This window comes from Carlito syrichta, unplaced genomic scaffold (assembly GCF_000164805.1).
Source record: "Carlito syrichta isolate Samal-C Ts95f unplaced genomic scaffold, Tarsius_syrichta-2.0.1 Scaffold312719, whole genome shotgun sequence".
In the NCBI taxonomy this organism is placed as follows: domain Eukaryota; kingdom Metazoa; phylum Chordata; class Mammalia; order Primates; family Tarsiidae; genus Carlito; species Carlito syrichta.
In genome coordinates this window covers 240,745-251,504 of record NW_007256815.1, presented here as the reverse complement: position 1 = coordinate 251,504, position 10,760 = coordinate 240,745, and the positions used below count along the sequence as shown (strand labels likewise).

The window sequence follows — 10,760 nt, the reverse complement described above, 5'->3', positions numbered from 1 at the left end:
GGCGTGGGGGAGGGGACGGGCCTGGGCGGGTGGGGACGGGCCTGGGCAGGGCCCACGCCTACCTGGAGGAAGCGGATGAGGTAGCAGAGCACCATGCGGTTGATGCGGGGCAGCGCGTGCACCACAGCCACCGCAGCCTCAGGGCTGTCATAGTGCGCGATGCACTGCTCGTAGAACTCGTGCGGGATCAGGGGCTCCTCCAGCTCCCGATACCAGAGCTTCAGCAGTGATGCTGGGGACACAGCATGGGGCTCAGCGGGCCTGCTCAGGGCGGGCACCCCGGGCCAAGTGGGCTCCAGTGGAGGACACACATGGAGGAGCGGTGTGGGCAGGGGCAGAAGACAGTGTGACAGGCTCGGAGGGTCTGCCCACTCCTGGCCAAGGTGGACCAGACTGGACCCACGCTCCAGAGGGCCTCTAGGGTCCTAAGGGCAAGGCATGGAGGACTATACTGGCAGTGATGTGCAAAATCTGATTTCTGAAAAGGAGGACTGCAGCTGCTGTGAAGAGGGGCTGGCAGGACAACAGGCAAGGCTGGAGGGAGACACCCGGGCAGAGAGTAGCATCCTGGGAGTAGGCTGGGCTGCCCTGCCAGGCCATAAGCCATGGTCCTTTTCAGGAACTTGGGGTACCCCTAGGTGCCCACTGCAAAGGAGAATATCAGTGTTGGAAGTGGGCTGGGTATCCATCCTGTCAACGAAGGGGCAGGAGCAGGGTGGGCCTCAGACTCAAAAGGAAGAGGGTCATGAGATGTGGCCACAGAGCAGGTCTGGACAAAAAGACCAGGAAGAGAATGGATGGAGGCCTGGGCCTGAATGGCTCGCTATCCTCTGGGCTGTGAATGTGGACCAAGGACCCCCTGAGACCCAACTATGTCAGGCCTGGCCTGCTGCTGAATGTGTTAAGGGCTCACCAGGGACGTGGGGGTCCTCCAGGCCTGTAGGCACCTTCCACTGGTCCACCTGCAGCTTCAGGGCATTCACCTCATCAATGTCCCCAGGAACCCTGCAGAATAAAGGGCAGGTTTCAGACTGGAGGTGGTCAGCCTTCCTGGGGCTCATGACTCAGCCTGGATACTCCCTCCTTTTGGCCCCTGTTGACCAAGGGAAGGGGCAGAGAGCCTCAGGGTCCCTTGCCCCTGACTGACCTCTTTCCCATCAAGGTAAGTGTTTCCCCAGGCCACCACCCCTTCCTGGACCCTCAGCTGACTCCCTGGGTAGATGCTTCCTCCACAGGGCCACTGAGGCGAAAACCTGTAAGCCTCTGTTTCCTCATCTGTCCTTCTGGAGCCAGGGCACCCCTAATCCTGACAGGTAAGTCACAACAGGTGACTGCTGCAGGAACAGCTATGTGCCACTCTCCACAGGCCAGAAGCTATCACATCCATGTTCACAGATGAGGGTGGCGAGAAGCTGGCTGCATGCTCTGCTCTACCAGCTGTACATCATCACTGAGGCTCACATCTTAGGCACTGCTTGTGGCTGATGTCCAAGCATGTTCTGGATCACTGGAGGCCTTATTATCAGGGGCACCATCCTTTTCTGGCTGTGCTGTCCAGCTGACCTGCCTCCTAAGGATGGGGGATCTGCCCTATTCTCTTCTGGCCTGTATAGTCCTCAGGGTTAGCTTCCATACCTCCTGTCTGCTCTTAGCCAAGGGCACAGAAGCTTAGTGATCCCTGCATGCCAGAGGTGCATAGTGGACATATGGCTGTGGCCCCCACACCCAGTGCCCGGGGTTGCTGTGGTACCTGAATATGCCCTCTGTCTGGTCACCGTTGAGTGCCAGCACCTCCTCAGAGAGCCGTGTCTGTACCCAGGGCAGCTGCCGGTCAGGGTAGCGCTCCTTCTGCATGCTCATGACCTCCTGCAGCGCGCTGCCAAACATGGACGGGCTGAACACAGCATTCTTGGCGTGCCGGATCTCTTCCACGTTGGGCTTCTTTAGCCCCTGTGAAGACAGACCAGCTCTCCCGTCCTGGTCTGGCTTAGCCTCCCCACTTCCAGCCCTCCTCTCTCCTACACACCTCCAGGGCTGCCCCTGGCTCAAGTACCCTCTCCTCATCCCTGTGAGCCTCTAGCTCCTACTAGAGCCAGAGGCAAGCCCAGCTCCCTGGCCCAAGTCACCATCTGCAGCACCAGGAGCTTCAAGTGGTCCTGCAGGAAGGTAGGGGTACTCCTGGATGGGGCTAGTCTGAGCTGTCAGGGACCACAGTGGGGCCAGGCCAGCTGATCTAGGGTGATACTTTTGGAAGTCTGTAGCAGAGCTGAGAGCTCTGGTGAAGGGTCAGTGTGGGGGGAACAATGCATCAGAGGGAAGGAGTAGGGAACGGAGGCCAGGTCTAGGGCCAACTGAGGGACTTCCTGAGTGGAAATGAGTTACAGGGAGGAGGGGGTACAGACGTCACATCTGGCCTGGGTACACAGGATGGGACAAGGCCAAGGAACAAGGTCCTGTTGTATGGTGTGACTGAAGCTTTAGCGTCCTCTACAGAAGGGAAGACCAAGCTGGTGGGAAGACTCAGGATAGGGAGAATAAAGGCTGGCCTCTGAGAAGGGGTCTGGCTGCCACACTCTTTGGGGGCACTGCTGGGATGCAGGCTGGAAAGCCTGACACTACCCAGGGTCTGGGCTTGCTCGCCCAGTTTGTGGGGTGGTGCCCCATACATGGGCTCAGGGCTCTTAGGGACTGTGATGGCTGAAGTGGTTTTCTGGGTCTGTGATGCAGCCCAAGGATGGGCTTCTTTTGGACCCAGGGGCAGCCTGCCAGGGGGGTGAGGGTCCCCTCCAAAGGGTGGCTCTGGGCCTGCCCTCTTCACCTTGCCACACCAGCTGGATGACATGCCTGGGATTCTCAAGGGCAAGTGCTGCCACAATACTGCCCCTGTGGATTTCCATTCCGCACACTGCAGGCTGAGCATGGCTGGGCAGCTGGCAGGTTCCCACCCTCAGGTAGGCCAACTGAACTCTGACCCCTAGGGCTGCCCTGACCCTGTTCTCAGACCCCTTTGTCTGCATTTCTCCTGAGCTGGAGGGCTGGGCATGAGCAGGAGCCCCCTGAGAGAGAAAAGGAGGCAACCCAGAAGATCACAGAGTCTGCCCAACAACCCCTGCCCAAGTTCCTCCCTGGCCATCTGCCTAAGTGGGCTCACAGGGTCCCCCTGGGCTGCCTGCCCAAAGGTCTGTATCCTCTGTGGACCTGTCTGGCCTGTCCACCCACCCCTGCTCCCCCAAAAGCACATGTACCTTCTTGGCCCCTGTCAAGGCTGCCTTCTGTAGCTTGTGGTAACAGTACTTGGCATATGTGCTTATTGCCACCCCTGGAAAAGAACAGGTGCCAGTCAGCTTGGTGCAGATGTAGTATGCGGGGCCAAGAGAGGGATGAGCAAAGACAACTCCTTTAAGGACTCTGGCCAACTCCCTGCCCAGCACAGAGCATCCTCAGTCTCCCAGGCAATGTCCTTCACAGCAGAGACCCAAGGGACACTTCCCCACCTCCAGGGAGGCCAGGCTGGGGGAGGGACCCCTCTGCCAGTCTACCCACCCCTCCCACAGCCACCCAGAAATAGGAAGTGCAGGCCAAGGAGTCACAGGCAGGGCAGGGCAGGGTCTGGATGGGCCCCGGGGAGTGGCTCAAGTACTTGGGTACTTGGTTCATCTCTGCTTCAGCCCCCTCCCTGGGGGGGCGGGGGCTGTGGACTCCGGTTGGAGCCTGTGGAGGAGAGTCATTTTCACATATCAAGCAGGCCTAAAGATACCCAGCAACTAGGGTCAGTGCTGGGAGAGCTGGGTGCTGAGCTAAGTGATAGCTAGCCCTGCTTTCCTGCAGCTCTAGGCCCTAGGACCACCTCTGGGCTCCTCCTAAGGACTGTAGGTGGCAACGAGAGAGCTCAGTCTCCTTTTTCAAGTAAAAGGGCTTTCTAAAACCCAGCCCCCGATGGGAGAGGTTCTAGCTTAGTCCTGGAGGGATGGAGGGGCAGTATATCCTGAGTCGACATCTGTGGGCAAGGGTTCATGGACCTTAGCCAGGGGACTTTCCAGATAAAGGCAAGGGGAAGGAGCTAGCGGGGAGAAGGAAGAGGAGGAGGGGTAGGGAGGAGAAGGAAGAGAAGGAGGGATAGGAAGGAGAAAGAGGAGGTAGGAGGCGGAGGAGGGGAAGAGAGGTGATGATTCCCAGGGTAGGTCTAGACTATGTGGCAACTTCCTGACCCAAGCAGGGAAGGGAAAGGAAGCAGATGAGACAACATGCCAAGAGAAGCTGGTCTAGGCCAGGGAAGCCACAGACAGATGAACAGGACGACAGGACTGTGCACTTCTGGAGGTGGGACCTGCCCCTGCTCTGGAAGGCTCTGCCCCTACTGGGCCTACTTGCCCCAGTGTCTGTCAGGGTGAGGGAGGCCTCTAGATCTCAGCTTTCGATCAGAATGCCTTTGTCATCTTTAAGGAAGCAGTTTCTGGTGGACAGCCGAGGACACAGGGTCCTTGGACTAGGTTCAAAAAACACATGTCTGAGTCCATGAAAATCTTTTCATTTCTAATTATCATAAAATAGTTCTGTCATTAAAACTGCTAAGAGGATTCTTTTTTACAGTAACCAAAATGAAAACAATTTAAAAATTTTCATAGATGTTTAAGTCCTAGAAAATCTGTCTCAGGGTCTGGTGACCACAGACCCCTGGTAGAGCATGGTTTCTGCCTCCAGTGTGAGACAGTGTTCAGAACATTCTACATAGTCTATCTGGGTCTTTGGGGCAGGTTCTGGGCCCTTGTTTGACAATGGATGGTGCCCAACCACACTGGACTCTGGCCGTACTGGTCATGCAGAACCTACGTCGAAATGTGCAGAGAGGTAGCAGACAGAAGCCTGGGACCTTAGCTTAGAGGCCAGGACACATGGTCACTAAGCAGGTAGGTCTGGGGCAGATAAGGGATCAACATCCAGGCCTTCAGCCTGATCCTGTGTGGGACCAGAAAAGCCCCCCAACATACCATGAGGTGGAATATCTTGGGGTCACCAACTCTCAGCTGGTGATGGTGGTGGGTCTTTGTACCTCAGCTTCCTCCTCTGTAGGATGGAACTAGGGATAGTACCTGTCTCACAAGTATCTGTAAAGGGGTGAGCTTGGAGCCCCAAGCCAGTGAGTGCTCAGCAGCAGACCAGGAACTGAGGCCATATTTGCCCCAAAGACTAAGGAAGATGGGGTGACTTCTGCTCGTACTGCCTTAGGCACAGGGCCAGGCACCAAGGGGCATCTGCAGAGTGTCCATGGTGGGGGAATGGGCAATGCCCACAGCCAGCCTAGGAAGACCCTCACCTGTGTGGGGTGCTCTGATCCAAGCTCTCTGCCCCAACCTGGCCTTGCCTGGACTCAGTCCTCACCTCCATCCACCCAGCTGCAGACAAACCCAGTTTTACAGGTGGAACAGCTGTCCACAGAGGAACCAATAGAAGCAGTTTTCCTAAGTCTGTGCTGCCCTGCTTGGGACTCAGGCCTGCCCTAGGGACCTTAGAGCCAAAAGACCAAGTCATAGGCCTCAAAGGCCTATGTGTGGCCAGGGCCTGCTGTTTCTTGGTGGTGGCCACACTCCCTACCTGACATACTTCAGGCTGCAGTGTCCTGCTCAGCTCCACCCCTAGGTCCAAAAGAGCCTGACCCCTGCCCCACCTGGCTGCAGCAACATGACTCTCATGGTCAGCTGGCATCTGTCCAACTTCTAGGCCATGAGCTGCCAGCTCAGTAGGAGCTTGGGGGTCTTTCTATGCTTCCCAGATGGAGTGGTCTGAGGACACCTGTGACCAGGAATCCTACCCCTGGACTGCAGCTGCACTTCTTTTTCCCAGGGCCCTGGACAAGGCTGGGCCAGGTGACTCAGGGCTAGGCCAGTGGCCCCTGGCATAGACTTTCTGGGGGTAGCCTTGGAGGCCCCAGAGTGAGGACAAGTCCACAGCCCTGGCATTGCTCAGGAGGGACACTGAAGCCATGGCAGCCTCTTGCTGGCCCTGGAGTTTACCCTAACCAGGCCATATCTACAGAAAGCCCTTTGGTCTTGTCCTGGGCCACCATGGGCAGCACGCAGTCAGAGGATTCCCAGAGGATAGGGTACCTAAGCCAGGAGTCTCAGGGAAAGGAGAGTGGAGCAAAGAGAAGGTGGCAGGGTTCTGCACAGATGAGTGGGCATGAAACATGGCTTGGCAAGAAAAGAAGCTTTGCATAAAGTACAGGAGGACCAAGTCTCTGCCGGAAGGAGCAAGATGGTCGTAGAGGTCCTGGTGCCTGGTACAGCTGACTTGGTCTAGCAGAACTCTTAACAGGGAGGACACAGGGTTACAGGGCTTCCCTGGGGTTATAGGGCTTCCCTGGGGCTCAGGTCAGGCAAGATGGTCCTGGGTTAGGGCCCAGGGGAAGGATAGGGAGATGAGTGCAAGTGACAATGTGGGTGAAAAGGATGCCAATGGGGAAGGTGGGGACATCCCTGTGCTTTTAGCAGCTGTGTTGGGCCACCATCGAAGGGAGGAAAGATTCTTGTGATTCTGAATGCCAGGCTTGGTTCCTGTGGCCTAGGGGCAGCCCTAGGCTGGAGGACAGGGCTGGGGAAGCACTTGTCTACAGCATACCCCATATTCCTCCATCTTCGAGCCTCATCCCAGGGGCCAGGATCGGACACTCATGGGGCAGGGAGGTGCCTCTACCAGTAGGTTCTGGCTGGCTAGTCCTCATGTCCCTACCCCACCAAGAACACAGCAAGCAAGCTGGAAATGGTTCTGAGTACCAAGATAGGAGTAGGCAGGCATGGCCTCTCTGGGAGGCCTTTCAGCCACCTGGGGTCTTCAGCTCGCTCAGGAGACTGCAGGCCTAAGGTTAGTGGCCCCATCCCCCAGCCCAGAAGCAGTTAGAGAAGAGGAGGCCAGGTGGCCAAGGCTGGAGAGCAGAGCTGTGCAGACACAGCGCACAGGGGCTGCAGGGAGAGGCCCTACCATCCGGCTCTTCAACATAAGGCTTGGGTTTCTTTCTCAATTTGGACTTCTTCTTAGTGTTCCTTTCCAGGAGCTCTTTTATGTGCTGTGTCACTGGAGAGCAAAGAGAACCATGAGGACCACAGAACACAACTCCAGGAGTGAATGCCCATGCAGTTCCCGCACTTGGCCGGCAAGGAGGCCTCTGGGCCTGTTGGGGGCTGACCCCATTCAGGTGGGGACTGATCATGTCTGGGGCAATATGGTATGTGTGTGCATGTGTGTAAGGTGCCAGGGGCCCTTCTGAGTATTATGAGGACCAGAAAGCTGCTCTCCCCATGCTGGAGGTGAGCAGAAGGTACAGTGAAGTCGTGCCAGGGTAGTAAGGAAGGGGTGCAGTCAGCTCATGGCCCTCTGGCTGAGAGCAAGGCTGGGGAAGCCATGGGCCTGTCCTCTTGAGCAGACAAGGAGGTATTCAGCCTGCCCTGCCCCTAACCAGGCACTGAAACAAGAGGGGAGGGGGCTGGCTGGTCCAGGCATGTCTCCTGCTCTGCACAATGTTACTTATTTCTGTTGCTGTTGACCTTGATCACCTGGCAGAGGTCATATCTGCCAGAATTCTGCATGGGGGAACTGCTGTTTCTCCCATTTTCATACCATACACTTTGGAAGGAAGTTACTATGCTCAGCCCATAACTAAGGGGTAGAGTATCTCCGTAAGTTATTTGTAATTCTTCTGTACAGATTTGTCTACACCTATCTATCAAATCATATATTATTTATCTTTTTTTTTTTTTTGAGTTGGAGTCTCACTCCGTTGCCCAGACTGGAGTGCAGTGGCTGCTCCTGGCCACCGCAGCCTCGACCCGCTGGGCTCCGGCAATCCTTCTGCCTCAGCCTTCCGAGTAGCCAGAATTACAGGCGCACGCTACCATGCCCAGCTGATTTTTGATTTATTGTAGAGATGAAGTCTCGCCAAGTTGCCCAGGCGGGTCTCGAACCCGCGGGCTCAGGCAATCCAGTCACCTCAGCCTCCCAAAGGCGCGGGATTACAGGCTGAGCCACCGACCCCGGCTTGTTGAACTATTTTTTTAAATCAAGGTCTCACTCTGTTGCCCAGGCTGGAGTGCAGTGGCATGATCAAGCTCATGGCAACCTTGACCTCCTGGGCTCAAGTGTTCCTCCTGCCTCAGCCTCTCAAGTAGCTGGAACTACAGATGCACACCACCACCATGCCCAGGTAATTTTAAAATTCTTTGTAGAGATGAGGTCTTGAACTCTTGTTCTCAAGTGATCCTCCTGCCTCAGCCTTCCAAAATGCTGGGATTACAGGCATGAGAAACCATGCCCAGCCTCGAATCATTTATTTATTCAATAGATGTTTATTTTATTTATTTATTTATTTAGAGTTGGAGTCTCACACTCTGTTGCCCAGCCTGGAGTGCAGTGGCCGCTTCCGGCCACCGCAGCCGCGATCTGCTGGGCTCCAGGGATCCTTCTGCCTCATCTTGGAACTACAGGCATGTGCTACTACGCCCAGGCAAGTTTTGATTTATTGTAGAGATGAGGTCTCGCCAAGTTGCCCAGGCAGGTCTCGAACACGCAGGCTCAGGCAATCCACTCACCTCAGCCTCCCAAAGCGCAGGATTACAGGCTGAGCCACCGAGCTCGGCTGATGATTATTTTATACCTTGGGTTATAATCTAGGAGTGACTTTATTTATTGCTCAAATTGTTCTAGCTTTGACTACAGGTAGCTCTTTCCCTTGGTTCCTGCATCCCTGTGACAGCCCCATCTCCCCTACCTCCAGTACTTCCTCACTTTTGATACTATATCTTGTATGTTTCCTGCACCAGTCATTTCGTCAAGGAACTCTTAATTCCTTTTAATGGAAAACCAAGATTTGGGTGTTATATGTGCTTATTGCTACTGGGATATTATTGTTTCTAGGCCCTCTCAGCTGACAGGTTGAGGAAACACGTGTGTTTACACTAACCCTTGTACATACGCACATATAAATATTTCTATAGTCATCAATATCTATGTTAGTGAAACATGAGCTCACACTGATGTCTCCAATTTATTTCATTATCACATTAATCATTCTGGCTTCTTTCCCTTGCTTGTCTATAACTGGCTTATCTTTTCATTCTCTTAACAGTAGTCTTTTGTAGGAGATTTAACTTTGATAAGACCCAATTTATCAATGTTTTCCTCTTATAGATAGTACTTTGGCACTACATACAAAAATATTTGTCTAACTCAGGAAAACAAAGATTTTTCTCCTATGTTTTGTCCTATAAGTTTTATGGGTTTAGGTTTTATATTTTGATTGATGATTGATCCATTTTCAGTTTTTTTCTTTTTAATTTTCTGTAGAGACAAGGTCTTGCTATGTTGCCCGGGCTGGTCCTGAACTCTTGGGTTCAAGCAATCCTCCTGCCTCGGCTTCCCAGAGTGCTGGGATTATAGGCATGGGCCACTGAATCTGGCCATTATCAATTAATTTTTGTGTATAGTGCAAAGTATGAGTTGAAATTCATCTTTTTTTTTTTTTTTTTTTTTTTGCATTTGGATATTCAGTTGTCCCAGCACCATTTAAGAAAAAGTAATCTTTCTTCATAAATTGCCTTTGCACCACTGTGGAAAACTAGTCCATGCACATGTGAGTCTATTTCTGAACTCATGATTCTGCTCTACTCATCTTCTATGTACCTTTAGGCTGATACTACACTCTCTGGTTACTGTAGCTTTATAACAAGCCAGGTGGTGTAAGTCCTCCAACTTTGTTCTTTTTCAGAGGAGTTTTGGCTATTCTAGGTCCTTTGTATTTTCTATGAATTTTATAATCGGCCTATCCATTTCTAAAATAAAAAAAACCCAAAAACCTATTGGCCAGGCATGGTGGCTCAGACCTGTAATTCCAGCACATTGGGAGGCTGAGGCAGGAGGATTACTTGAATCCAGGAGTTCAAGACCAACCTGGGCAACATAGTGAGAATTTGTCTCTAAAAAAAAATTTAAAAATTAGCTGGGCATGGTGGCATGTGCCTGTGGTCTCAGCTACTCAGGAGGCAGAGGTGTAGGATCATCTGAGCCCAGCAGGTCAAGGCAGCAGTGAGCCAGAATTGTACTACTACACTCCAGCCTGGGCCACAGAGTGAGACTCTGACTAAAAAAAAAAAAGAAAAAAAAATTAAAAATTGTATTAGAATTTAATCTATAGATAAATTTGGTTACAACTGACATCTTAACAATATTGAGTTCTGATTCATAAGCATAATATAACTTTTATTATTACTCATTTCTTTAGGCTTGCTTTACTTTCAGCAATGTTTTGTGTTTTTGTTTTGAGTTGGCATCTCACTCTGTTGTCCAAGATGGAGTACAGTGGCACGATCATGGCTACTGCAGCCGCAAACTTCTGGGCTCAAGTGATCCTTCTGCCTGAGCCTTCTAAGTAGTTGAAACTACAGGCACATGCCACCAAGCCCAGGTAATTTTTTAATTTATTGTAGAGATGAGGTCTCACCCAGTTGCCCAGGCTGGTCTTGAACCCTGGCTCAGGCAATCCTCTTACTTTGCCTCCCAAAGGGCTGGGATTACAGGCATGAGCCACCACACCTGGACTTGTTTTGTCTTTTTTTTTTTTTTTGAGTTGGAGTCTCACTCTGTCTGCCAGACTGGAGTGCAGTGGCCGCTCCCAGCCACCGCAGCCTCGACCTGCTGGTCTCCAGCGATCCTTCCGCCTCAGCCTTCCAAGTAGCCAGAATTACAGGTGCGCGCTACCACGCCTGGCTCATTTT

At 53.0% G+C, this 10,760-nt stretch overlaps 1 protein-coding gene across 3 annotated transcripts in view; it reads right to left on the bottom strand.

Annotated features, from left to right (window-relative positions):
• Positions 1–10,760, bottom strand: part of ARHGAP39 (Rho GTPase activating protein 39) — a 73,534-nt gene that overhangs the window by 337 nt on the left and 62,437 nt on the right. For 2 of the 3 annotated variants that reach the window (XM_008069966.2, XM_008069967.2), the window contains exons 7-10: positions 3,246–3,319; positions 1,751–1,950; positions 914–1,005; positions 63–232 (exon numbers count right to left, since the gene is read on the bottom strand). In XM_008069966.2, the coding sequence (XP_008068157.1) occupies positions 63–232; positions 914–1,005; positions 1,751–1,950; positions 3,246–3,319 (536 nt within the window). Of the gene's footprint in view, positions 1–62; positions 233–913; positions 1,006–1,750; positions 1,951–3,245; positions 3,320–6,975; positions 7,069–10,760 lie in introns of all 3 variants that reach the window. The other variant, XM_021718560.1, reaches the window with a different exon arrangement.